This window comes from Halictus rubicundus, chromosome 8 (assembly GCF_050948215.1).
Source record: "Halictus rubicundus isolate RS-2024b chromosome 8, iyHalRubi1_principal, whole genome shotgun sequence".
In the NCBI taxonomy this organism is placed as follows: Eukaryota; Metazoa; Arthropoda; class Insecta; order Hymenoptera; family Halictidae; genus Halictus; species Halictus rubicundus.
In genome coordinates this window covers 17,735,444-17,762,184 of record NC_135156.1, presented here as the reverse complement: position 1 = coordinate 17,762,184, position 26,741 = coordinate 17,735,444, and the positions used below count along the sequence as shown (strand labels likewise).

The window sequence follows — 26,741 nt, the reverse complement described above, 5'->3', positions numbered from 1 at the left end:
AACATATAAAAATATCAAGTTACATTCGCAACATAATGAAAATAATTCGTAACATTGTTTTCAAACAAGCTACGTTTCAAATATTGCCGCGTTTCTCAACGTTTTCAATTTGTCGATCGAAGTCTCTTCGCTCCTTTTTCATTTAACCAATCAGAAAAAGGTACCATCTTGAAAAAGCGGCAATGTTGTGTGGAAATATGTATGTAGGCTGTCAAGGTCGCAGAATTTACGATTAAAAGCACAGACGAGGTATAGGCCTTATATCTCGTCTGTGTTAAAATTATCAAAATCAGAATGTACCTACTTGCGGGCGCATGCGCGTTGCGAGTTGGTTCTTGGAAAAACGCGGAAGAGTTTTGACTCTGATGCGTTCCGTAACACGGGTTGTTTTTGAAAAGCACCATGAATGGTTGGCGACCGAAGGTGTTCAATCTATAGAATTGAAATTTGTGGCGGGTTGTTGGCTGCCATCTTGGACCTCGCTCGTTTGAGAAGCCGGCCGCCCGCAAAAATCTTCGAGTTTCACGCGTTCGCGCGGCTTCACGTATTCCGGAGACCGTTTGCGTGATTTCACGAGGAATCGCCAGATCTGGCGCGGTCGATTCAATCAAGATTCGGGTCCGGAATGTATTAGGTGAGTCCGAAATAAGTCAACGTTAATTTCCTGATCGCGATGGCGTGTGATTTATCTCGTACATGTGTGTTCGTGCCTTGTGCTTGTGCGTGCTTCTCTATTTCATGTAGCAGATAGCAGATTAATTTTTACCTCGACTCGTCTTCGATTCGCGAGGATATTATAGTATTTTTTTTCGAACCACGGTCCACGTCTATTGGTCTCACTGGCGATCCGCGGACCCATAATTGTAAATTGCTGAATGAACCGGTAGTCTTCGGTAAACTCACAATCAATAGACATCTGAGTAATATGCTCTTCATTCGTCGTAATCACCGAACACATTTTTTTGTTTATTAATTTTCCGTGTCACGTTCGATCATTCCCTCCGCGTTTAAGACCCGATTTTACACCGCACAACAATTCCCGTCAAGATTCTTCACCATCCTAACCACATGAACGATTGTTTCAATTAAATTCTTTTAAACTTTGTTGCATAGGTACTTCCAGTAGAAAATACGTCTTAACAATTGTATAAAAGATTCGGTCACGTATTTCATCATTCATATTTTCAACAAAATACAATGGTAATTAATAGTTATTGGAGTACTTTAAGTTCTTTTTTTGGATTCTGTTGCTTTACCGCATGTTTAAGGAATACCTTTGGTTATATTTAGTGCGAATCATTTTCATTCAATAGATTGTGCATACCGTAATAGCTCTATGCTTCAATGAATCAATTTGCTTTTGTGTGTCAGCTTCCTTTTCTGCTATGTACGAACATTGAATACAATGAGAACACATTGCTTCAATTCCAAATAGAAAATGTAATGGTCTCAAGTGGGATATACATTGTTTTCATTTTATAATTCTTCGATATTTTATATTTTGGCGAAGCACAGTATAATAATTCTCGCAAGAAGCAAGTATATAGTTTGCTTACTTTTTTAGCATTTCCTTTTTTCCTGTTTTCTTTTCGATTAGATCGAGCATATAAGTTTGAAGTGAAATTTTCACATTCTACAATAAATCCCATACAAGCATTTTGTTCTTATTTTTTAATGTGAATTTTTTTTAATGACTCAGGTGTACTTTTTTCCTCGCGCATTCGTAATTGGGTGAGTGAAGGAGAAAAAGTAACTAGGTCTTGTAAATTTTTGATAGACAACGGTGAAAGAATAGCAATCAACAAAACAAATAATAATAGCTATATATCGGAGAGAATGGCATATCCTAGTAGATCGCGCGTTTATACCGATGTGAACTCACACAAACCTAGAGATTATTGGGACTACGAAGCCTATGTTGTCGATTGGGGGTAAGTAAAGATTTTTGGCTGACGTAAGTACATACATTTTCTGTAATTTCACTAGCCTCTTTGGTTTCTTAATCCATTTATTTTGATATATATATACATATAGGCAGCAAGATGATTACCAATTAGTAAGAAAATTAGGCAGAGGAAAGTATAGTGAAGTATTCGAAGCTATTAACATCACAAATAATGAGAAATGCGTTGTAAAAATTTTAAAGGTAGGCAACAAGCTTTTGATAATTGGTACATCATTTTTCAGGAAATCTAATATCTCTTTCCATCGAATTTTTAGCCTGTAAAAAAGAAGAAGATAAAAAGAGAGATTAAAATCTTAGAAAATCTTAAAGGGGGGACCAATATAATCACACTCCAAGCAGTCGTTAAAGATCCAGTATCGAGGACACCGGCACTGATCTTCGAACATGTCAACAACACAGATTTCAAGCAGTTATATCAGACATTAACAGACTACGACATTAGATACTACCTCTACGAGTTATTAAAAGTGCGTGTATTGTTAAGTGCAATGGAAACAAGTTCGAGATTATTATTTTCATAGATGTAGGTGTATATTATAGGTTCGAGTAAGAGTTCGAAAATATTCCTTGCTTAGCACGTTTGCAAGCGTGCAAAATTCTCATTTTATTGTCCATTAAGAAAGCGTAAGTCGTTCTTTTATAGTCTCTAACGAACGTTCAAAGCTGAGAAAGCTTTGTTCTGTTAGAAAGTGTAAAAGAGCCGCTTTATTTCAGCTTTTGAAGATCGTTGAAATTTTCGAACTCTCGAAATAGTTGCTTAAGTAAGTAATACGCGAGAATTCGCTTGATATTTTCGTTCGGTTTGTATATCTATAGCTGGTTCGAAGAACGAAGAGACGCGAATCAATTCACATGACGTTATTCCATCGTTTTCTTTGCTTAGGCACTGGATTATTGTCACAGTATGGGAATAATGCATAGAGACGTCAAACCGCACAACGTTATGATAGATCATGAAAATCGGAAACTGCGGTTAATCGATTGGGGTCTAGCAGAATTTTACCATCCTGGCCAAGAGTACAACGTACGAGTAGCTTCGCGTTATTTCAAAGGACCGGAACTACTCGTAGATTATCAGGTTCGTAACAACAACGATTTCACATATACATATATTTACCCACCGTTTAGCTTAATCGCTAATAACAAACCGATTTCTTTCCATATTGCAGATGTACGACTATTCGTTAGATATGTGGTCTCTTGGATGTATGCTCGCGAGTATGATATTCAGGAAAGAACCGTTTTTTCACGGTCACGACAATTATGATCAATTAGTTAGAATCGCAAAGGTCCTCGGAACCGAAGAATTGTTTGAATATCTTGAAAAATACCACATCGAATTGGATCCTCGTTTCAATGACATACTAGGCCGGCATTCGCGTAAACGTTGGGAACGCTTTATGCATTCGGAAAACCAGCATTTGGTGACTGCCGAAAGCCTCGATTTCCTTGACAAACTTTTGCGCTATGACCATTGCGAGAGACTCACCGCACGCCAAGCTATGGACCATCCTTATTTCTGTAAGTACACGCGGGATACAGGTTTTGCACTCCAAATTAATCCTTTTGCAAGTCAAATTCACCCTTTCACAGATCTAATGAGTCAGCCTTGGTAGCTTGATGTTTGGGTGTTAAGTAAAAAATTCACCCAATACAACAATAACCATTTATTAACAAAACAAAACTCAACAACGTAACAGGGAACAAATAAAACAACGAAATAACGACGCGACAAAATTGTCAACGCTACGGAACGTGCTAATACTCGGACAGATGATTACAAACAACTGACTACAACTGACTCTGTCATCCATCAGAATCCGCGCTTATATCTATCCCCCGTGACTCCGGAAATTTCCTTCAAACAAGAAAGAAAGAAAGAAAAATTCTCTTGCATTGATTACTTTGATTGATCGATTACAACAATGTAAGGAAACAAATTTGTGGGAAAACTTGATTTGCAAACGGGTGAATTAGGTCTGCAAAAGGATGAACTTGAAATGCAAAATCAGAGTGTTTTATAAGTGGTAGTGGAACTGGTCTACGGGTGACTCTACATAATACAAATTATCAGTCACTCTGTATATCGCGTACCTCTGCACGAACTCTGACTAATCTATCGCACTGTATATTTTAGACCCGATAGCGAAAGATCAAAGTCGATTAAATATGGTATCATCGTCACCTACTCCCTTGACAGGTTCGTTGCCTGTAGGTGAGTAACGGCCCAGGTAATGTCACATTTCCAATTTATAATTATTTAACCATATCATTCACGTATTGCTGAATCGACCACACCACGAGAACGCCATAAAAGAAACCGGAAAAGAAAAACGAAACGAAACGAAACGAAATGAAATGAAATGAAATGAAATGAAAATACTTTGATCCGCATCACCGAATATGATGCGCGTTGATGAGAACGATGATCCGTGAGAAGAGTTCGTAATTATAATTCGGATTCACACACACACACACACGATTTCTATTTTATAATATTTGGAAGGAACGAAAAGAATACCAGCTGGGGGGGTCAACGTACGTGGTATCTGTATCTCGGATATGGCGCCTGTGGTTTAACAACATGAGAGTCAGTTTCGGAATCAAAATCAGAATCCGGAGTCGCTTCAGCCGATTCGCAATGTCGAACAAAACCCCGTTCTTGGTGAAGAGGTGTTTGAAGCGTTGAGCGTTACAAACACACAACTACGTGCATATGTTCAGAGAAATGTATCGTTACCGAGAGGGTGTCGGTCCATGGATACCGAATTCCCATTGCGAATAGGTTGCAGCGGGAAACGAGACAAAAAAAACCTACGTTACGCTTTACGCAAGGTCGTTCCAGGCACCTAAGATAACAAACGGACAAAACAAATGTAAGCGCATCCGCGGCCAGAATAGGAATCATGTTATTTGTCACTGATGTATATTCGATTCAGAGATGTTCAGAGCAGGAGTATGGAATGACCAGTGCGGCTTATATAATAATACGATAAAGAGAAAGAGAAAGAGAGAGAGAGAGAGAGAGAGAGAGAGAGAGAGAAAGAAAGAGTGTGTGTGTGAGAGAGAGAGAGAGAGAGAGAGAGAGAGAGAGAGAGAGAGAGAGAGAAAACATGCGAAATAATAAAGTAACGGCCCTTAACAGCGCGGAACGATCTTCTTCGTTGCGAGAGTGAACCACGCGTTTTTATTTTTCACACGGTGCGACATGCTGTGCCTCGAACAAACTTTTTCCGATTCTCCGCGACACCGTCATGGTTTTTATCGTCTTCAGTGTTATCATTCTTTTTTTTTTAACAATGTGAGGGAGGGAGAGAATGAGAAGATCGTTTCGGATGACCGTCGTCGCTAGCGTGACCAGAGAGCGAGAGAGAGAGAGAGAGATGCGACTAAGCAAGTGTTTGATTTGAAATAGTCAAACGATTCAAGTCTGTGTCGTATGATTGTCGAACGATCGAGAATTCGAATAAAACTGTATAAAGTGCTGCCGATTGTTCATTCACATTTCGTTGTCGCATCGACGGATCTCGGGAGTGTCCTCGCGCGGTTCTTGCCTGTCGTCCTGTGCCGTCGGTCTCGTACCGATGCTCGGCAACAAACAAATAAGAGTCAAGAATCAAGTCGCCACGCGTCTGCGTGTCATTACTTGAAGGAAAATGTTTGATTCCGCCGTGAACATGAGCGATCACATTCGGGGGACTGGTTTGTCCTAATGCGGCGCATCTTCGCCGATCGAACAACATGCGAGATGTACACTGTATTATATGCTATGTATCATATTATATGCTCCAGACATGTATATATTTATATGTACGGTGACCCGCATAGTTAGTCGAGTACCTTTTCAAAACGGAATAACTTTTCCAAAATTGGACCGAACCGTTCGAATCCTTTCAAAAAGAAGCTGGCGACATTAGTTTACTAGATGGCGAGCAAAAAGAAAATTGGTCGGTACCGGAATAGTATAGGTCCGGAATTAAAAGAATGTTGTAAAAAGTGGCCGCTTTCCGCGCAATTCCGACCGCATAGAAATGTTTTCAACATTTTCTTTTTACACCATCCGGTAAACTAATCGTTCCAGCTTCCCACCGAGTAGACTCGAGTCCTCGGCTCCGATTTTCAAGAAGGTGTTCGACCGATTATGCGAGACTCCGTGTGTATATACACGAACACGTTGAACGTACCAGATGCAGTGCAATGAAAGTCTTGCGATTCCTGTAGTACCGAGAAAATACCGGTCGGCTGTTAGCGAAACGACAACTAGACTTGAATTGCTCGGTCATTTCAAAACAGGCAGTTTCCGTTAGTCGGTGGTAGCGTCTCTTTCTTTCTTTGTTCCTCGTGTTAATACATTCTATTGTTCGAATGCAACGAATCAAACATTTTCGTTTAGGTATTGATAGCTCTCGCGGGGGGCTCGAACCGATCCCTAGACCTGACTGCGAGCAACGTGCCGGTTCATGGAACGGACGGATCGAAAAACGCGAGAGAAGATGGAAATGAGGCCCGGGATGGAACAAAGTGTTCGCAGCGAGCATCCCGCTGTTACCGCACGGTCTCGGACTGTTCGCCCGTTACACCTGACCTCACCTGTGGCCACCCTTCCGTTACAGCCGACAAGAGAAAAGCCGAATTTAACGTTTTCCGTGCTGCGCAGAGTCCCGGCGCATTTTCAAACGTTCCCCGTTGTTCCCGGGGCCCTGGGAACCGTTTGAAAATCGAGTCCCGAGCGTGGTGCAACCGTTGCACCGACCTCGGCTCGCAGAGAGTCGATCCGACGGCGGTCCTTCTCCAAAGGAAGCGGTAGAGAGTGTTGTCTTTTAGAGGCGCACGGAAAAAAACGTCCTTCCGCTGACGCTGCTAGTTGACGTCACGGCCCTGGGGCTGACGATCGCCGTGTGTCACCCGGAGGATGACTATGATCGATCAATTTCCACGAGACATCAATGACGGACGAGATAGAGAGAGAGAGAGAGACGTTCGTTGCAAAACGAAAATGCCACGCTCGCATCTTTGCATTTGATTGAGAAATGCGCGCACGCTCGCGCCTCTACTCGACTCGACTCGACTCGACTCAACTCAACTAAACTAAACTAAACTAAACTCAACACGCTGTACACACAGAGAGGAATACGTCACACGGGACAGCTACACACACCGATACCAGAAACGATACATGCGCATATACATACACGTATACGTTCTCACACTTGTACACGTAACTTAGGCCGCTCGGTTTAGTACTTTTAACGATGATAAAAATGTTCGTTTATATCTGATACAATGATAGTTGAATAAAATGTTTGTTATAGCCAAGTACTCTTTGTGCTCTGTGAATACCTGTGTATCCATGACGAAAGATGCTCTTCCGGAGAGGCATCGTTCGCATTCGGGGGTGTGTTGATGTTACATCGTTTCAAGAATGAGAGAGAGAGAGAAAGAGCGCGAATCGAATTTTTCGATTATCTCATCGGTTCTATACGATTGTTTGCTCTCCGTTGTCCCGTTTGCGACGACACGTTGAACCGAGAATAGTCCATCGATCGGAATCGAGCATTCACAGACACCTTACACCACTTGGCGTCGGTAAAATCCTACGAAAAGATAGAATATTGTACAAGAAAGAGAACGAAACGCGCTCCTGCGTAGCCTGTACACACTTGCGCGCTCGACGCGTTGCTCGGAACTTGCAGTTTCGAACGAGTTCGACGGAACATCATTTGTACATGCTTGTTTCACCTGACTGCGGCAAATCGCGCGGACAACTTAGTCTGTTCCATCAATACATTGACAATATTACTTTTACCATTGTGTTCGACGCGTTGACTGCCGTGTCGCCTGCATTAACGCTAGGTTTACGGTTTACTTTATAAAAATAACAAGAACGTGCAACCCAGATTTTCAGAAATATTCTAAAAATAATATATACCTAAAGAGATAAATTTGCTAAATAATTTCTCATGTATGCATCCTTAGAGTCTTAATAATTTTAAATTAAAAATATTAGAACCCGTCATTTTAACGGGTCCTGTAAACCTAGTGTTAATACCGTACATTTTAACTTTCTAATTTCTGTTTTTAACGGGTCGCTTCGATTTTATGATTACGGCGGTCAACGTGTTCAACATTCGATCACATTCCAAATACGTTATTGAACCGTGTCGAACGTTCCACGAGTATTCGAAAAGAAAAAAATATCCGCAGTCTAATCTGTACAATTCCGAGAGCTGTAAGTTAGAACACCGTGTCGTTCGTTGTAAGTGTTTTCTTAGATAGCGTTGATTTTATATCATCGATGTCGGTGCAGCATTCTTATCGAGAACACTTCACCGAAAGACATACCTACGTGCGGGAATCGAGATTATTATTGCGTGCGTGAACACGCTCGGGTGTTCTCGAAACGTTGACGAAACGTATGCCGAACGGAGCCTCTAGTTGACAACATCTCAACCTGGACAACACGCATGATCGATTAGTCTTTCGTATACAGCATTACCAATGTGTTTCTTATCGAATTGAACGTGTAATTATTTATATACAAATATAAGCCGATTCATTGTGTACATTTGAAAAGAAAAAACAAGGGATATTCACTGCGCGCGCGTGAGTGAGCGAGCAAGAGAGAAAGAGCGAAAGATTAATAGATAGATAGAGAGAGAGAGCGAGAGAGAGAGAGAGAAAGAGATATGTACTGTTGGAAGCTGAAAAGTTTGCAGTCGGCAATGGCTGGCGCTAGTTCGTTAGAATAGCCCCCATGGGCAGACACGTAGAATTGAAGTGCTATGCCAGCGTACACGCCCTGTCCAAACAGTATCAGAATTTTCTTTGTCCCCCCGTAACGTCTCGACCGCTGTCTTTCCGGCTCCCAACAGTACCTCCATTGTATGTATAGGAAATAGAACACACACTCCACTTGTACACCGCGTACTTTCGTATTGTTTCGAAAGAATTCGTCAGTTCCTATACGTATAAATTCTGCGCATAAAGTACGGTCAATTCGATATACATAAATATAAATATATAAATATATATATATATATAAATATATACATAGCATATATACATTCACGATATATATATACGCTAGCGTATAACGCGTACTCGATTCAAGCGGAGTGTGAATTCAAATTCGAAATTCGACGAGCGACAGGTGGCTTTACGAAATAGTACAGTTTGCTTCTTACTCCGACCGGTGTGCCGTTTTTGCCTTATCGTCAAGTATCTTCGAATCTCACGTGTGAGACGTATACGTATACTTTATTTTTTAATATCACCTGGAAAGATATACGGGGTGTTCGCGCAGTTGCCAAGCCAGTTTCTCTCGTGAATGATAAAAGGTACAAAATGGTACTGTTCCCCAATGACGGTATCATTGTATCGCACGTGGGTGGGATTTGTTTTAACTGTCGCCTTCGTTTTGTCAACGGATGCTGTAAAATGCAAGATTTACAAGCATCATTCCTTTATTCATACTTTCTGTACGGTTGTTCTTTACAAATGTAGCTACTAGGACACCCTGTATACACACACGCATGCATACATACATACATACATACATACAGACATACATATACGGGAGGTTCCACGGGAGCTACGCTGTAGATACTAAGCGCATTAGGGAAAAACGAAAATTCTAAATACAATTTATTTATTACGCTTACGATCGTTGTGACCGCGCGGCGAACCAGTTCCGGTTCGTTTTGGAATCGTTTCACGGGGCAAGAACGGCGCAAACGCACTTGTTCAATCCGAGTTTTACAACCCCCCCTCCCTCCCTGTTCGTGCGTACGTTAAGTTTACGATAATCTAGTTTAGTTTTATAGGAGAACAACAAACGACCGAATAACCACTATTTAAATCTAAACGAACGAACGAACAAAAGAAAAAACAAATGAAAAGAGAAAGAAGATTAACACCGATTAAAGTAACGACTTTGTGTCATCAATACAATTAATATATTACACTATGAGCCTTGACCGTGCAATGGCACACTGTTTCCTCGGACTATCTATCTCGTACGCTACTACAAAATCATCATTGCCTAAGAGAATATGGAAAAGTACTCGTAATTATTTCGTTGAAGTCCAGGGGACTCCAGTGTGCCATTACAGGGTTGACTTTGATAATTTGTCTCGCCGCGTCATGATCTCACGCTGTAGTTTAAAGGGTGGGATTCCGTCGCCACTTTTCTTTCTTTTCTTTTCTTTTCTTCTTTTTATCTCGTTCAGGAACGGCAGCGTCATGTGGAAACGGAGTGCACTAAATTCGAATCTTAGCCCGGAAGCACGTAAACGCTCGAATGCCAAAGCGACGAAGCGAAATCGTTCTTCTAGTTCCCTCTTCTGCTAAAAAAACAAAACCAAGGAGGAGTCGCTTAGTTTTTACTTTGTCGAACGAACGCGGGATTAATTGTAAAATAAAGTATTTTGACATGGTTGAGGTATGACAATAAAATTAGCCAAAGTGCACCGAACTGCGAATTTGTTTTGAAACCTCGACGCCGACCGCCCCGGTGCTTGTTGCCAAACGGGAAACGATCATTCGTATATTTACTCTGTACCCGTGCGATATTTTGCAATGTTTGTCGTCCGGATTAGCGAATGCGATGGTTCATTAGTGAACCAACAAAAGCTACAGATTGTTCTTCTACGTGGACACGAGACGAGACACTCGCGCGCATCTGCGCACGATGTAATAGCAACACGTATATGATATGCAACACAAAGAATACAGCTTTGTAACAACAGGAAAATAACAGCATTGTATAGAAGCGATTGAACAAAAGGAAAATACAATTTCGTTTGTACCAAATATGCGAATTTTTGTCGGAACGAATTCACCCCTTGTTCGGATCGGGTCGGATCGACGCATTAAAAGCTCGAACCTACTGTATTTATTTTTTAAGAATCTAAACTGGCATTTAAGTTAACAACAAGACATTTTCAATATTCCTAACCCCTCAAATGATTTATTATATTTTAAAAGGTCGTTGAACTTGCAAGCGCAACAAACAGACTTTACCGATTGAAAGACCAAGAAGAATTTCATAGAAAGTAGAGTTACAAAAAGATGTCGGATGATAAAGAAGAATTAAGGAAAGAACTTTTGAAGATTTGACGTTTTGGAACGTCTTGCTTGAAAACCTGTAGGTTATGTTCCAACATAATTCTATATTACAGAATCTTTGCGAGCCTGAATGTAGATGATAAGTGATAAGTAAAATTCGTAATGTTTTATTCGCCACCTTGTTGATTTGTGTTAAAAATTTGACAAATTTTGTGGAGAAGCCGCGAACTTACTGTGACACGTATGTACATACACATACGTAATGTATAGTACTTTCTTTTTCTATCAACGATACGTTTCGAGCCGGACGCGTGTCATAGTGACATCGTTGTAATAAAGAAACAGTTTCGACTAGCAATTAATTGGAAGTTCAACGATGGATCAGATCGAGGAATTACAACGACGAATAAAACAGCTCGAAAATCAACTGTCGGAGGAACAGAATAAAAACATGCTGTCAGCTAGAGAAAAGATAGAACATATGTCGAGCGAGGTGGTTGATTCGAACCCCTATAGGTAACTGACCTTTTTCTGTTGTTTATTTCTTTAGGAACGATTTAGGTCAAAGACGGTCGTATTAGGTCGTTTAATATGAAATGTCCGATTTCTGATAATTATCTTTTTTGACTAGTCGCTTGATGGCCCTGAAGCGTATGGGCATAGTAGACAATTATGAAAAGATAAGGGAGCTTACTATTGCCATAGTTGGTGTGGGTGGAGTTGGAAGTGTAACCGCAGAAATGCTGACAAGATGCGGCATTGGAAAGGTAGTACTGATTTCACTCATCTGTCAAAAGATTGCGAATTACTCATGCGTTAAACAGCGAATATCGTGGATTCCAGCTGATCCTGTTTGACTACGATAAAGTAGAGATGGCGAACATGAACAGACTTTTCTTTCAACCCTACCAAGCTGGTCAAAGCAAAGTAGAAGCGGCAGCGAAAACGTTACAGTACATTAATCCAGACGTGGACATTGAGACACACAATTATAATATCACTACGATGGATCACTTTGACCATTTCATGAAAACCATAAGGTAGAGAGAACAATGCTGTGAGAATTACAAGAGTTGCAATAGCTACAGAGAGAAACTTTAATTTTCAGCACATCAAGTTTGAGCCAAGGACCAGTAGATTTAGTACTGAGCTGTGTAGATAATTTCGAAGCGCGTATGGCAATTAACACCGCATGTAACGAGCTAAATCAAAAATGGTTCGAGAGCGGAGTCTCGGAAAACGCTGTCTCTGGGCATATTCAATTTATTATTCCCGGGGAAACAGCTTGTTTTGCGGTAAATATGAATTATGATAAAAATACGAATGCAACTTCGATCGTTCTGACGAACCTGTTATTTTTAGTGTGCTCCTCCCTTAGTGGTAGCAGCAAATATAGATGAAAAGACGTTAAAGCGAGACGGTGTGTGTGCAGCATCTCTGCCTACAACCATGGGCATCGTGGCTGGATTTTTAGTTCAAAACGCGCTGAAGTATCTTTTAAATTTTGGCGAGGTATCCTACTACTTAGGCTACAATGCAATGCAAGATTTCTTCCCCAAAATGATACTGAAACCGAACCCGAACTGCGATGATAGATATTGTAAAGAACGCCAAAAAGAATACGCGTTGAAACCGAAGCTCGAGCCAGAAGTCAAAGAAATTATCGAGGATAAACCATTACACGAAGACAACGAATGGGGTACGTCGGTAACGCAACAAATGGAGCCTGAACAATTTAATCGATTATTTAAATAACATCATTTTGTAGGAATTTCGTTGGTCGACGAGCAGGATCAACAGGTGGACGAAGGATCGTCTTCTGTGGGCGTGATGGAAGCTCACAGTTCAGCATCCCATTCTACTGATTCCCCAATCTTAAATCCGCAATCCGAATCTGGCCCGAGTCTAGAAGAACTCATGGCACAAATGAAATCCATTTGAATTTTCCTTTTTATTTGATTTCCATTGGAAACTTTTCGCTTAAACTCGGGAGACATCAAGTCTATTCTTTTGCTACGGAAAACAATTGCATTGAAAACAAACATATAGCGTATAATACTCTACAGAGTATACACTAACAGTGGAACAAACAAATTTTTGTAAATTTATTATATTTTTTGCCACAGCATATCTCTTTTACGATTAAATATTTATTTAAGAGTTTCGGATTATTTATTACGCTTCCTTAAGCAGGTTTCTCTGGTTATATTAATTCTTATGTATTAAATATAGCTTGTTTAATTTCCTTTTGGATAAAAAAACTTGACAGGAATGTGAAAAATCAAGTTCATAATTGAACGGCGCGCCAAAATAAATAGTGGCGCCTTCTATCGACTAAAATGTGAGTCTAAATGCCTGTAGTTATATAGGAGAGGTAGAGAGTAAAACTTGTTAAATTATAGGGATGGAAATTTCAACTTATAGAAGCGACAACGTTGTATGTATTTTGGATTTCTGGTCAGCGAATTTGAGAACACAAGTGTCGCAGGATCCGACAAAATTTTCGCTCCTTATATATCCTTTTCCATGTCGATAGATTGAGAACACATTTATGCATTTATATAATTGTACAAAATAAAAAATTCAATCGGAACTATTAATAATTTTTAGTCCATTTTTAACGTACTGAATCTTTTAAGCAGCGAAGGATTTTTGGGAACACTTACGCATTAGCCAATAAAAATTCATTTCATTTACCAATCAGAATTAGTCTAATTTAAATGCTCTTCTCTTATAGTAACAAAATCCAGTAGGAAGTAATGAAATCGATATTTTTGTAAATAACAACACGTATCGTTAGAATTTTATTTACACCGTTTCAGTAAACAGAACAAGAATTAAGGCGGGGCATTTTTATTTTGAACTCAACAGTGCACTCAAAAAGATCGTTAAGGGTTCTCACGGGGAGATAGTGAATGCAGGGGATGTAACAATGATAAATCATCTTTCGTAGAAAACCACTTTCCCAAGAGTTCTTCCATATTAGGTACACCTTCCTGAAATCGAATATATTTTATACATTGAACAAGTAACAAATGCCTCTAATCTTACCTCATTGATATCACTATCAGGTACATTTAGCTCCTGTTTAAGGCGCACAGCGTTTAAAAGCCAAATGTGAGCACACTTGTGAACAATGTACAAATCGGAGTTTCTTGTTCCAACAATTAGATTATCGTTTATACACGGGGAACTGCAACAGACAAAGAAGTCTAACATATGTACGTCTGTATGTAACAGATTTATAAAACTTACTTATTGAGAAAATTCTCTGTTACTTTTTCCAGACTCATGTCCCATGGAACAATGGTTCTCAATAGTAAACTTTCTTTCTTTTCAGAATTCGAGGCTTCTATTTTCTCCAACATCTTTAGCAATCTACTTTTCACTTTTTTATTACCCACGTCTTTCCCAACGTCTTTCTCGCTAGTTTCTTCATTTTTCGTTTCCATTTTCTCGTCGCGCGCGAGATCTCTATAATAACCGCGTTCTTCGGATGATAATTTCTTCCAGAGACCAGCCAAGATCTGTGCAATTTGAGCTGCCGACTTATTAGGATTCTGTTCTACAACTAGCAATAGAGATATTTATTGTCGACGGTATTCGAATTTGTTCTGTTATACTGAACCGTGTGCAATACACCAAAAAGTTTACCTTGCGATCTGATTTGTGTTGAAAATTTAATGAAACCATCGCATACATTAGTGCGAGGCAAATTACTCTCTGACGGTTCGGTCAATCTTGTATCGGCACACGGTTGCACATCTGTACTTCCCTGCAGCAAAAGTTTGTGCTTTCCTACATCATAAAAATTATTTAATCGAATTCAATAAAATATTTTTACCTTTAAACCAGGCACGTGTCCTTTGCTCCATTCCAACAATGTGACACACTTCTTTTTATCCGGTTTATTCTGTTGTCGCGAGTCTGCTACATTTTCATTCTGCATCCTGTTCTCTTTCTCACTTGTGTCCGCGTTATGTGCAATCGAGGAATCGTTCCAATCAAAGTCTTCGCCTAAATCTACAACGGGTAATTGACTCAATGTTTCCTGTGACTTTATATCGAACGGAGGACTTTCGTCATCATTTTCTGTTCTCTCCTTCCTATGAAAATTTGTTTGAAAATATGTTTGTGGTCACTTTGCAATTGATCATACAATACAATTTCCAAGTGGTCAAATACTCACGATAGAGTGTACAAAGCATCGTCATCGCTGCACACCAGCGTGAAATGTTGGGAATCGTTCGAATCTGACTCGCTCAAATTCAAATTGGGCATACGAACATTAAAATTTTCTATTCCCTTTTCAGCAGTTTCCGCTTGCTTGTTATTTTCGGAATTGGCATGTACAGGAAAATCAAAATTTTGTTCCGCGTTGCCGCGTTTCTCCAGCGCACACGCGTGTTCCTCGACAGCTGTATCAACGACTTCCTTGACCAGTAATTTTCGTTTTTTACAGGCAGGCAATTCGGTCTCTTCGTCGTTATCAGTTCTCTTTTGCGTGTAGTCTTGGTACTCGCTCATCGAGATTTCACAAGCGTTTTCGCTTTGCACTTCTGTTTGTATTCCGTAGAATTCTTTTATACATTTAAGGAGTGTATCGTGAACTACTTGCTGTAGATACGACACGCATTACGCACAAATCTGTATGTATATATGTATAAATGAAAATTGTTTTTGCTAGAAGTGTAGTCACCTGTTCTTTGAAAAGAATGGAGGTTTTATTTGGTTCTAGATTAACGTCGATATTTGCAGCGGTCGTTAAAATATGTAGAAGAAATACTGGTTTCTTTTTGGACGATGAATCGCATTCGAATGCTTCCAAAATTGTTTTAGTCACGATCTAAAAATTAATTGACATCTTTCATTGTCGTTCTATATAGCTAAAATATATAAGAGACATAAGATTATACCTTCTCTAAATCTTTGTACTTAATGGGCCTATTATTTACAAAAATATACTGTGCTCCAGACTGAAACACTTCAGATGCATTCTGAGATTCTTTCAGAGGCAGCATTATTTTTATGCTGACCTGGAAAGTAGAAAATTTTGTTTGTTACGCATTTTATCTAAATACAAATAGAATTCTATCGTATAGCTACCTCTTCATTCTCAATGTTTACCCAAGCCATTCTTGATGTCACCTTCTTTCCTAAAACGCAAGATACCGCTTCTTCTAAGGTGGATGTGCTGGGCTTTGTGAATACAACATTGCTGTTTACCTTATAACTCATTCGTACCAAAAATTTGCACATTGCAAAACTTTTAATGAATGATTCTAATATCTTCAGATCTTGATTGGCCTTCTTTGGATTAGTTATGATTTGCCTCCTCACAGGCATTTGCTTAAATAATTGTCTAACTTGAACAGTTGTCCCTGAAAGAATATAGATGTAGAAATAATTATAAATGTAACTCTGCAAGCTGTCTCTATACCTGTAGCTCTATGGCAACTCTCAGACTTTGTAATGGATCCACTATGGTCAATAGCATACGACGTAGCTGCTTCCTCTTCTTCTGTTTTAGATACAATTGTAAGGTCCGACACTGCACTTAAGGCATACAATGCTTCACCTCTGAATCCATATGTCTCCAATAAATCTGCCATTGGTACGAATAGCAAAATTAGTTCGATACACAGTTTATTTTCTGTTCAGGTAGTTTGTTTTTTAGGTAAAATCTTTAGAACAAAAATGTTCAGCAATTACCTAAATCAGAGAAGTTTGAAATTTTCGAGGTGTATGCAGGCAAAGCCATGTAAGGTGCATCTGCCTTGGGAATACCACAGCCGTCGTCTTTCACTTCTATTAAAGTCGCGCCATTATCTGTCTGACAATTAAAACAGAGGTTTTACGTTAAAACCATTGTAGAAGTGAACGACGGATTAAAAAGAATTAGGTGCGAAATACCAGATTAACTTCAATATTATTAGCGTTCGCATCTAATGCATTTTCTATTAATTCTTTGGCGGCGTTCGAGACCGAAGTTATGATTTGCGTGGTGGTGATTAATTTCACCGTATCGCTGTCTAAAGCCGAAATGCCCATCTTTGCGGGACATCAAACCAATTCAATGTTCTACAAATTTTCAAAGTTTAACGAGTTGTGTTTTGGAATCAATGTTTTTTACATGGCAAGTGCAGAGTGCATGGAGTGCAGTACGTTGACGTACGAAAACATTAAAATCGCCAGCGCGGGAATACGAATTTCAAATTTCAGGCACGAATCATGGAGAAAACCGAGATGCCCGACCATGACGGGGATTAGAATATTTTCAAAATAATTTAATCTAAGACACATTGGCTAATTGGACGATTACTGTTTCTTATTATTAATAACATATACGACTTTTGTCATACTCAGACGATCTTAACTAATTCGCCAATTAATCCAGCGATAGAGACAAAATATGGAAGCTCAGTCCAGGGGTCTCTACAGCGCCAATCCATGCAGCGGCAAAACGCTGAAATCGCTAGACAAAAGTTACCGACGGATGTTAAATCTTTCTATTGCCAGATGGCGCGACATGTTGCTACTGTGGGCCGGTGTCGATAACGTAGATTTCTATATTGCGAATTCTTATTTCATAAATGTATATTAGATTTCCATTTTACCGACAGCATTAATATTGATTAATTGTAAATTTTGTTAAATAGTTTTGGACACATTGTAAATAATATTCATTCGTTTGTTCATCAGAATGGCTACAAGAGGCACCACTATTGCGCCAGATGTCCCTGAATAAAACACATAATTTCGAGATACTTGTGACGTCACAAGATAATTTCAAAATGGTTGACACAGCAGATCGACGCCGATACGCCGCGTTCTGTTTCATGCTAAAAAGTTGCCCAGGTTCTGTTCCATGATAAAAATGAGTAGGAGGCAGCACTTTATCGGGAACCCCGAAACCCCGGGTGTGAACACTCTCATATCCTCTCTGTCGACACTTTCCCTTGAAAATTTTTAAATTTTTGCGCACTCGAATTAAAGCTGGAAGAATGCGTTTTATAACAGATGGATTGTGAGCTGAATTTATTTACGATGGCATACTGAAAATCAATGTTCATCGTTTTTAACCAAATTATGATTCAAATGTCGCCGCGCTTTTCAACATTTCCAATTGCTTGCATGCAGTCTCTTCGTCCTCTTTCTTCCAGAAATTCTATGCTCTCGAGCGCAAGCAACAGTGCTCCCGAGTTTCCCCAGTGTTTCCTGTTGACTAGGGTTTTTCGGAGGCATTGTGTTCCCAGTAATCCCTCTAGCATCAACGATAGACATTCTGGTACAGCTGAAGCGAGTGCGAAGCAGCGTAAAGTGCTCCAAAGTGCTCGGAGTGACTTGACGGTCTTGACCCCGGACCCCTATGTTGTTGAACTCCGAATAAATTCTACCGTCTCGGAGTAGAACTTGCCGGCGGCGAAATGGCTGATTTCTTAGACTCCGAAGCGGAGGAAAGCGAGGTATTTTGTTTGTTCGTTCGGAAACTTGGAAACGGCTGTGCGGCTACTCGTTTATCTCCATTTGTTCAATGTTCGGCAGCTTATGTCACTGATCGATGTGTTCCGTTATATTGTAGGAGGAGGAGGAGTTGGACGAAAATGAGAAAAAAAAGCTGAAAAAGATAAAGGCCGTCGAGGAGAGCGAGGAAGAGGAGGAGGAAGGTGAGACGATGTAGTAACATATTTCGATTTTCCGTCACGATCGGTCATGGAATATTTTTTATGCTCCAAAGTGCCATATCTATTCGCGTACGCTAATTGTTACGCAATCGAAACAAATCCAGTTGTTTGATATTCGTTCGCAGACGACGAGGATCGCTTGCGCGAGGAACTCAAAGACCTGATAGATGACAACCCCATCGAGGAAAGCGAGGGGGAAGACAGCGATGGGTCCGGTACATCGAAAAAACGTAAGAAAAGCGACGACGAAGATTTCGACGATCGCCTGGAAGACGAGGATTACGACTTGATCGAAGAGAACCTGGGAGTCAAAGTCGAAAGGGTATATATACAATACGAATTAGTGCGGTGTTCGCAAAGATCGATCGATCGTACGGATGTAGTGATGTGATCCTTTACTTTAGAAACGTTTCAAACGCCTCCGCAGGATACAAGATGAGGAATCGGAAGAGGAACAAGAAAAGGAGGTGGACGAGGATAGGGATGCTATAGCGAACGAGCTGTTCGAAGGCTCCGGAGATGTAAGCCTGATTCTGAATCCTTACATGTTGTTATATCTGATTTTGTTTTTAGTTCTAATCAAACATTCGCTGTTTCTCATAACGTGAAACGCTTAACTTTTGTGCTTGTTTTCATACCTCTATCAGGAAAGAGAAATTAGTATGGTATGTACGGTAGCCAGAAAGATGAATTCACCATTGCGCTTCTACTTCGGCCGCACGATGTATGTTTTCGTTATTTATTAGGAGGACGAGAGGAGAAGCGAGCGAAGCCACAGGCCAGAGGTGGAGACGTTCGATGAGGAGGGAAGCGAGGGAGAGTATACGGACGCGGATGATTTTATCGTTGACGATGACGGCAGACCTATCGCTGAGAAACGTAAAAAGAAAAAGCCTATATTTTCGGACGCGGCCTTGCAAGAGGCCCAAGATATTTTTGGTGTCGATTTCGATTACGACGAGTTTGGTAAGTATGGAGAGGAGGATTACGAGGAAGAAGAAGAAGAGGAGGAGGAGGAGGATGAGTATATGGACGAGGAGGATGCGGAAAGACCAAGGAGACCAAAGAAACAGTTGAAGAAGAAGACCACGAGGAAGAGCATCTTCGAGATTTACGAGCCCAGCGAACTGAAACGCGGTCATTTTACCGACATGGACAACGAGATACGCAACACAGACATACCGGAAAGGATGCAGCTCCGTTCGGTTCCTGTCACAGCTGTCGCAGAGGGTTCCGACGAATTGGACCTGGAAGCCGAGTGGATCTACAAGCAGGCGTTCTGTCGTCCGACTGTCTCCATTCAAGACGCTCACTTGAACGCCGAGGCTAAAGAGAGAGCGCGAAAGGGGCCGCAGACGATCGGGAAAATAAAAAAAGCTTTGGACTTCATGCGGAACCAGCATTTCGAGATTCCGTTTATATCGTTTTACAGAAAGGAATACGTTCTGCCGGAACTGAACATCAACGATCTTTGGAAAGTGTACAAGTTCGACGCAAAGTGGTGTCAACTGCGTCAGAGGAAAGAGAACCTGTTGAAATTGTTCGAGAAGATGCGGAACCACCAGCTGGACGAGATCATGAAGAATCCCGACGCTCCGTTAGCCGACAACGTACGGGTGATCAAAGACGACGACATAGAACGGCTGAAGAACGTGCAGACCAGCGAGGAACTGAACGACGTGTACCATCATTTCATGCTCTACTACAGCCACGAGATCCCAGCGATGCAGGAGGCTGCTCGTCAGAAGGAGAAAGAGGCGCGGCGAGAAGCAAAGATTCAAAAGCGAAGGCAACAGCTCGCCGAGGCCGAGGAGAACGGCGAAGATCCACCGCCGGAAGACGAACCAGAGGTGGAAGAGGAACAGGAGCCGGACGAGACGTTGAAGCAAGCTGTACGGACAGGTCCGTACTCGATCTGCAGGCGAGCAGGACTCGACAGTTTGGCGAAGAAGTTTGGCCTCTCGCCGGAACATTTTGCCGAAAATCTGCGGGACAATTATCAACGGCACGAGGTCGATCAAGAGCCCACGGAGCCGTTGACCATCGCGAACGAGTACTGCAATCAAATACTCGGGACACCGGAAGAAGTGTTGAAGGCCGGGCAATTAATGGTGGCAATACAGTTGGCTCGCGAGCCTCTGGTCAGGAAATGCGTTCGGGAGATGTATATGGAGAGGGCGAAGATATCGGTGAAACCGACGAAAAAGGGGATCAAGGAGATCGACGAGAACCATCCTATCTACGGAATGAAGTATCTGAAGGATAAGCCGGTGCGCGATCTCGTCGGCGACCAGTTCTTGAACCTGGTGATCGCCGAGGAGGACAAACTGATATCGATCTCGTTGAGCGACAGCATCGAGGGCAACACCAGCAGCAACTACGTCGACGAGACGAAGCAACTGTATTACCGGGACGAGTTCAGCAAGAACGTTCAGGATTGGAACGCTCTGCGAGTCGGTAGCGTGGAGATGGCGTTAACACGTATGGTGATACCAAGCCTGAAGAAAGAATTGAGAACGAATCTGGTCGCGGAGGCGAAGGAGTGCGTGATGAGAGCGTGTTGTCGTAAAATGTACAACTGGATCAAGGTGGCACCGTACAGCTGCGAGCTGCCGGAAGAAGAGGACGAAGAATGGGATACCAGCAAAGGTCTTCGCGTGATGGGTCTGGCGTACGTTCCCGATTACTCTCAGGCCGCGTTCACTTGCCTCGTGGCTCCGGACGGAGAGTGCACCGATTACCTGAGGTTGCCTCATCTGATGAAACGAAAGAACAGCTACCGGGAGGACGAGAAAGCAATGAAGGAAGCCGACCTGGTGGCCCTCAGGAATTTCCTAGCGACGAAGAAGCCGCACGTGGTGGTGATCGGAGGCGAGTCCAGAGAGGCGATGATGATCGCGGCCGACGTCAAGGAGTGCATCGCGACCCTAGCCGAGGAGGAACAGTTCCCGACGATTCAGGTCGAGATCTGCGACAACGAGTTGGCCAAGATCTATTCGAACAGCAACAAGGGCGTGTCCGAGTTCCGGGACTATCCGGAACTGTTGCGACAGGCGATCTCTCTGGCCAGAAGAATGCAAGACCCTCTGGTCGAGTTCTCCCAGTTGTGCACCGCGGACGAGGAGATCCTCTGTCTGAAATACCACAGTCTGCAGGATCAGTTGCCGAAGGAAGAGCTCCTCGAGAACCTGTACCTGGAGTTCGTCAACAGGGTGAACGAGGTCGGCGTCGACGTGAACAAAGCGGTACAGCAAGCTTACTGCGGGAACCTAGTGCAATTCGTCTGCGGCCTCGGCCCGAGAAAGGGCCAGGCGTTGATCAAAATGCTGAAGCAGACCAACCAAAGGTTAGAGAATAGAACGCAGCTGGTGACCGCTTGCCACATGGGGCCGAAGGTCTTTATTAATTGCGCCGGTTTTATCAAGATAGATACGTACAGCTTGGGAGACAGCACCGAAGCGTACGTGGAGGTGCTCGACGGTTCCCGTGTGCATCCGGAGACGTACGAATGGGCGAGGAAGATGGCAGTCGACGCGCTCGAGTACGACGACGAGGACGCGAACCCCGCCGGTGCCCTCGAAGAGATCCTCGAGTCGCCCGAAAGGCTGAAGGATCTGGATTTGGATGCGTTCGCGGAGGAGCTGGAGAGGCAAGGGTTCGGAAACAAGTGCGTCACACTCTACGACATCCGAGCAGAGTTGAACAGCCGGTACAAGGATCTGCGTGTCCTCTATCAGTCGCCGAGCGCCGAAAGGCTGTTCGACATTCTGACCAAAGAGACACCGGAAACGTTCTATGTCGGTAAACTGGTCCTGGCGACCGTGGTCGGCATCAGCCACAGGAAACCACAAGGCGACCAACTCGATCAAGCGAATCCCGTAAGAAACGACGAGACCGGCCTCTGGCAGTGTCCGTTCTGTCTGAAGAACGATTTCCCCGAGCTCTCCGAGGTGTGGAATCACTTCGACGCCGGTGCTTGCCCCGGTAAAGCGACCGGCGTCAGGTTGAGGCTGGACAACGGGATATCCGGCTACATTCACATTAAAAACTTGTCCGACAGACACGTTGCCAATCCTGAGGAAAGGGTCAGCATAGGTCAGATCATTCATTGCCGGATCATCAAGATCGAGGTCGAACGCTTCAGCGTCGAGTGCACCAGCAAGAGCAGCGATCTCGCGGACAAGAATCACGAGTGGAGGTACGCGGTACTCTTTGTGGACTCTGCTAATCCCGGCTTGTTATTCTGTAGATTGGTTAAACTTGGGTTGAAATGGATTTCATTATAATTCTAATTCCTGCCTCTCTTCTATCTTTGACCCTTGTGATGAGTAGAACAGGATGCAAGAAAAAAATTTGACTTTGAATCTCAAGGTCAAGGTCAATTTTGCGGGGCGTTTTTTTAACAGATCTCCACCGATCGGAAGATGTACACCCTGTACCATAGCGTGATTCTACACCTACGATTTGGTGGAAATTGACATAAAGAACTCCCCGCAAAATTGACCTTGACCTTGAAAATTAAACAACAACAATTTTGTTTTCGTTTAATCGTGTTCTACTGGTCATAACGATCAACTTTGTGAAATAAACCATGGGTCGCATCTCAACCGTTCTCTTAAAAAATGATGTTGCATTTCTTATCATTTTTGCAGCTTCTTTCTTTCATTCTGTAGTTAGGGGAAATAGTAGTATCATGATTATGATAATTTCATACCCAACGAGATAGCTTACTGACGGTACCCGCTGTATGATAGTACGCTATTTACTTATATATTGGCGCTGGATGTAAAAAATTTAAAGAAGCTGCAAAAATTATAAGAAATGCAACATCATTTTTTAAAGAGAACGGTTGAGATGCGACCCATGGTTTCTTTCACAAAGTTGATCCTTATGACCAGTAGAACATGATTAAACAAAAAAAAGTTTGTTTCTTTGACCTTGATTTTCAAGGTCAAGGTCAATTTTACGGGGAGTTTTTTATGTGAATTTCCACCAAATCGTAGGTGTAGAATCACGCTATGGTGGCCGTGATATATAATTTTTTGACACCCTGTACATACTTGATTTAGTTAGAGCTTGTAGTCAGAGCTAGTCCCAACAGCTGTCCCGTCGGCTACGTCGCGTTGACGATTGTTCTCTGGGTTTTCAGACCGCAACGGGACCCGTTCTACGACACCGACGCGGAGCAGAAAGACGCGAAAGTCGAGGAGGACGCGAAGAAGGCGAAACAACGGCAGACCTACGTGAAGCGAGTGATCGTTCATCCGTCGTTCCACAATATCAGTTTCGCGGAAGCGGAGAAGCTGATGCAGACGATGAAGCAAGGCGAGGCGATTGTCAGGCCGAGCAGCAAAGGGGCGGACCATTTGACCGTCACGTGGAAAGTGACCGACGAGGTCTACCAGCACATCGACGTCAGGGAAGAAGGGAAAGAGAACGCGTTCTCGTTGGGACAAAGCCTGTGGATCGGAAACGAAGAGTTCGAGGACCTGGACGAAATAATAGCGAGACACGTGAACCCGATGGCCGCGTACGCCTCCGAGTTGTTGGACTTCAAGTACTACAAACCCACCGTCGAGGGTATCAAAGACAAAGCTGAGGAAATACTGAAGGAGCAGAAGAAAGAGAACCCTGGCGGAATACCGTACATAATATCCGCCGCGAAGGTCCGTAACGATCGGTTTCGGCGATGCTGGGTAGCGCGATACACGCTCACACGTTTTCCGTACACGTTTTAGAACTATCCTGGCAAATTCCTGTTGTCCTACCTGCCACGCACTCGGTGTCGCCACGAGTACGTGACAGTGTCGCCGGAGGGATTCCGATTCCGAGGGCAAATGTTCGGCAGGGTGAACGACCTGTTTCGCTGGTTCAAGGAACATTTCCGAGATCCGGTGCCGGGGCAATCGACTCCTAGCACTCCACGCGGTGCTATGACTTCCAGAACACCTTACCACACTACTCCAGGAGCAGTGAGCGGTGGGTAGTTTTCTCTACTGCGCGGATCCTAAGACCTCCTCAACCCTCGGCTCATACGAATGTCGAATCTGTTGCAGGAATGAATCAAGAAGCGATACAAAGAGTCGCGCAAAATCTTCCTCATCACATGCTGCACTCTCTGTCACAAGTGGCGAACCAAACCCCCCATCATTATCCACCACACACACCGGGTACCGCGAGCGTGGCTGGCTATGGTGGCGTTCACACTTACCCGAATACACCGTACACGCCATCCGGGCAAACCCCGTTCATGACACCGTACCAGACACCGCATCATACCCCGCACCATGGTCAGCCTACTCCCAGATACGGGCAGCAGACGCCTAATCATCAGCAGGGTCCCTTCGTTCATCCACCTCCTCCCTCGGTCGCCACTCCGGGCCACCATAGGTCCACTCCATCGCACAGACCCACACCTCCGATGTCCACACCCGGAGATCCGATGGATTGGAAAAAGGCGGCTGAGGCCTGGGCCAGATTGAAAACTGGCCCACGAATGTCGTAAGTGTCCTACCAGTTGACCATTCGTCGACTCTTCAGGATGTCAGACCATCTGTACACACAGGACGAAGCATTTAACACTAGATTTACGGGACCAGTTATATTTTTATTTTTAATTGTAAAGATGCATCCATGAGGAATTATTCAACAAATTTATTTCTTTGGCTATACAGGGTGGGGCATTTTAAACAGGTCACCTGAATAACTCGCTTGTTTTTGAAGATAAGAGAAAATGCATTAGACCAAACTTACTTGGTATCGGGGGCTCATAATCTGGTATTACCAATTTTACTGTAGATGGACGCGTAAAGGACATATGAAGGTCAACTTGATTTTTTAAAATGGAATCTCCCATTTTTTATACCATAGATCGATAGAGTATCAAAATCTGAGTATAAAAGCGTTGACCTTCATATGGCCTAAACCTAATGCATTTTCTCTTATCTTCAAAAACAAGCGAGTTATTCAGGTGACCTGTTTAAAATGCCCCACCCTGTATATTATAACACTAAGCTAAGGATTTGGATAAGCACATTCTCGTTATTTTTGTAAAGTAATGTAAAATAGTTACTTTTAGCCCCCCCGTAAGCCTAGCGTTAAAACAACGAATATTATATTCGACTGATCTGTTTTAAGTGCTTCATCCTGTTATTAATATGTTGCTGTGCCATTTTCCACCATGTTCACAAAATTTATTTCTGTTAACAGCTCGACGCCAAGATACGAGGACTCGAGGAAAACCCCTCGAAACTACGAGGAATCGGTCGGAAGGACAACCCCACGGAACAGAACTTCGACGCGAACTCCATCTTACAAATCTCCACGCGGAACGCCGCATACTAATTCTAGTCCTCGGAGTATGTCTCTCAGCGGAGACGGTACTCCCCTGTACGACGAAAGCTAACGGATTAATTTCTCCTTAATAATTCACGCTTTCGATAATATCATTCGGCACGATATAGAAAGAAAAGAACCGTACAGAAATGTCTGTAAGCGAATTGGGAATTGCATGGCGTCCCATCGCGTCGAAGATTCGATCGTCCCATAGCGACGAACATCTATCGTACTGTATAAAAAAGGAAAAAAAAAGAATGGCGAAGCCATTTATAAAGTTACTATACACATTAATAAATCGTTATCTTCCCCTGCACGTTTATATATTTAGGAAAAGCGATATTGGATGCACACTAAGATGGCATGCTACCGTATATACACGCATATGTACATATAAGGCGTCATTCGAGTACTAGATTACGTTTAAACGTATTCATCATTGTACGATTTGAAAAATCGTAAAACACCATTTATTAAACTTTCATTGTTTTTTTTTCACCGTACTACCGCATATCGACTTATACACCTTGGTACATATAACACGTTGCGTCTCGATTTTAACTCCACCGATGCTGAGTTATTGTACATTTTTTATGTTACTGGCTTAGGAATGGAATATATTTCTTACGCGCTTTATACAATTGTTAAATCACACTATTAAGCAATAAAATAGTCTACACAATACTTCG

The 26,741-nt window shown here is 42.4% G+C and overlaps 4 protein-coding genes and 1 long non-coding RNA gene across 12 annotated transcripts; 3 read left to right on the top strand and 2 right to left on the bottom strand.

Moving 5' to 3' along the window:
• Nucleotides 1–436: 436 nt before the first annotated feature.
• Nucleotides 437–10,433, top strand: Ckiialpha (casein kinase II subunit alpha). 7 transcript variants are annotated; one of them, XM_076791957.1, is made up of 9 exons: nt 437–634; nt 1,114–1,200; nt 1,700–1,931; nt 2,035–2,146; nt 2,221–2,433; nt 2,850–3,044; nt 3,136–3,487; nt 4,104–4,181; nt 6,360–9,826. In XM_076791957.1, the coding sequence occupies exons 3-9, from the start codon at nt 1,837–1,839 to the stop codon at nt 6,467–6,469; spliced, it is 1,155 nt and encodes a 384-aa protein (XP_076648072.1). In that variant the 5' UTR covers nt 437–634; nt 1,114–1,200; nt 1,700–1,836; the 3' UTR covers nt 6,470–9,826. The 7 variants fall into 7 exon arrangements, with proteins under 7 accessions (XP_076648072.1, XP_076648073.1, XP_076648070.1 ...); XM_076791958.1 differs by having other exon boundaries at nt 437–649; nt 1,127–1,200; nt 1,778–1,931; XM_076791955.1 differs by having other exon boundaries at nt 437–649; nt 1,127–1,200.
• On the bottom strand, nt 10,152–11,088 carry LOC143356351 (uncharacterized). Its single transcript, XR_013082655.1, has 2 exons — nt 10,988–11,088; nt 10,152–10,308 (listed from the first exon to the last, which is right to left on the bottom strand). It is a non-coding gene; the product is annotated as an uncharacterized LOC143356351 (long non-coding RNA).
• Uba5 (Ubiquitin-like activating enzyme 5) lies at nt 11,032–13,179 on the top strand. Its single transcript, XM_076791952.1, has 6 exons — nt 11,032–11,548; nt 11,664–11,799; nt 11,876–12,072; nt 12,141–12,327; nt 12,395–12,731; nt 12,801–13,179. The coding sequence occupies exons 1-6, from the start codon at nt 11,409–11,411 to the stop codon at nt 12,971–12,973; spliced, it is 1,170 nt and encodes a 389-aa protein (XP_076648067.1). The 5' UTR covers nt 11,032–11,408; the 3' UTR covers nt 12,974–13,179.
• A 644-nt stretch (nt 13,180–13,823) lies between these two features.
• On the bottom strand, nt 13,824–17,214 carry LOC143356236 (uncharacterized). The gene is made up of 12 exons (XM_076791749.1): nt 16,946–17,214; nt 16,745–16,865; nt 16,473–16,637; nt 16,139–16,413; nt 15,949–16,068; nt 15,732–15,878; nt 15,222–15,649; nt 14,877–15,138; nt 14,687–14,807; nt 14,288–14,603; nt 14,084–14,225; nt 13,824–14,028 (listed from the first exon to the last, which is right to left on the bottom strand). The coding sequence occupies exons 1-12, from the start codon at nt 17,081–17,083 to the stop codon at nt 13,921–13,923; spliced, it is 2,343 nt and encodes a 780-aa protein (XP_076647864.1). The 5' UTR covers nt 17,084–17,214; the 3' UTR covers nt 13,824–13,920.
• A 1,091-nt stretch (nt 17,215–18,305) lies between these two features.
• Nucleotides 18,306–26,739, top strand: LOC143356294 (transcription elongation factor SPT6). Of its 2 annotated transcripts, XM_076791853.1 has the most exons (10): nt 18,306–18,498; nt 18,615–18,699; nt 18,843–19,039; nt 19,122–19,238; nt 19,365–19,382; nt 19,464–22,915; nt 23,867–24,383; nt 24,456–24,696; nt 24,774–25,218; nt 25,927–26,739. In XM_076791853.1, exons 1-10 carry the CDS (start codon nt 18,460–18,462, stop codon nt 26,120–26,122), a joined length of 5,307 nt encoding a protein of 1,768 aa, XP_076647968.1. In that variant the 5' UTR covers nt 18,306–18,459; the 3' UTR covers nt 26,123–26,739. The 2 variants fall into 2 exon arrangements, with proteins under 2 accessions (XP_076647968.1, XP_076647969.1); XM_076791854.1 differs by lacking the exon at nt 19,365–19,382.
• The last annotated feature ends 2 nt before the right edge of the window (nt 26,740–26,741 follow it).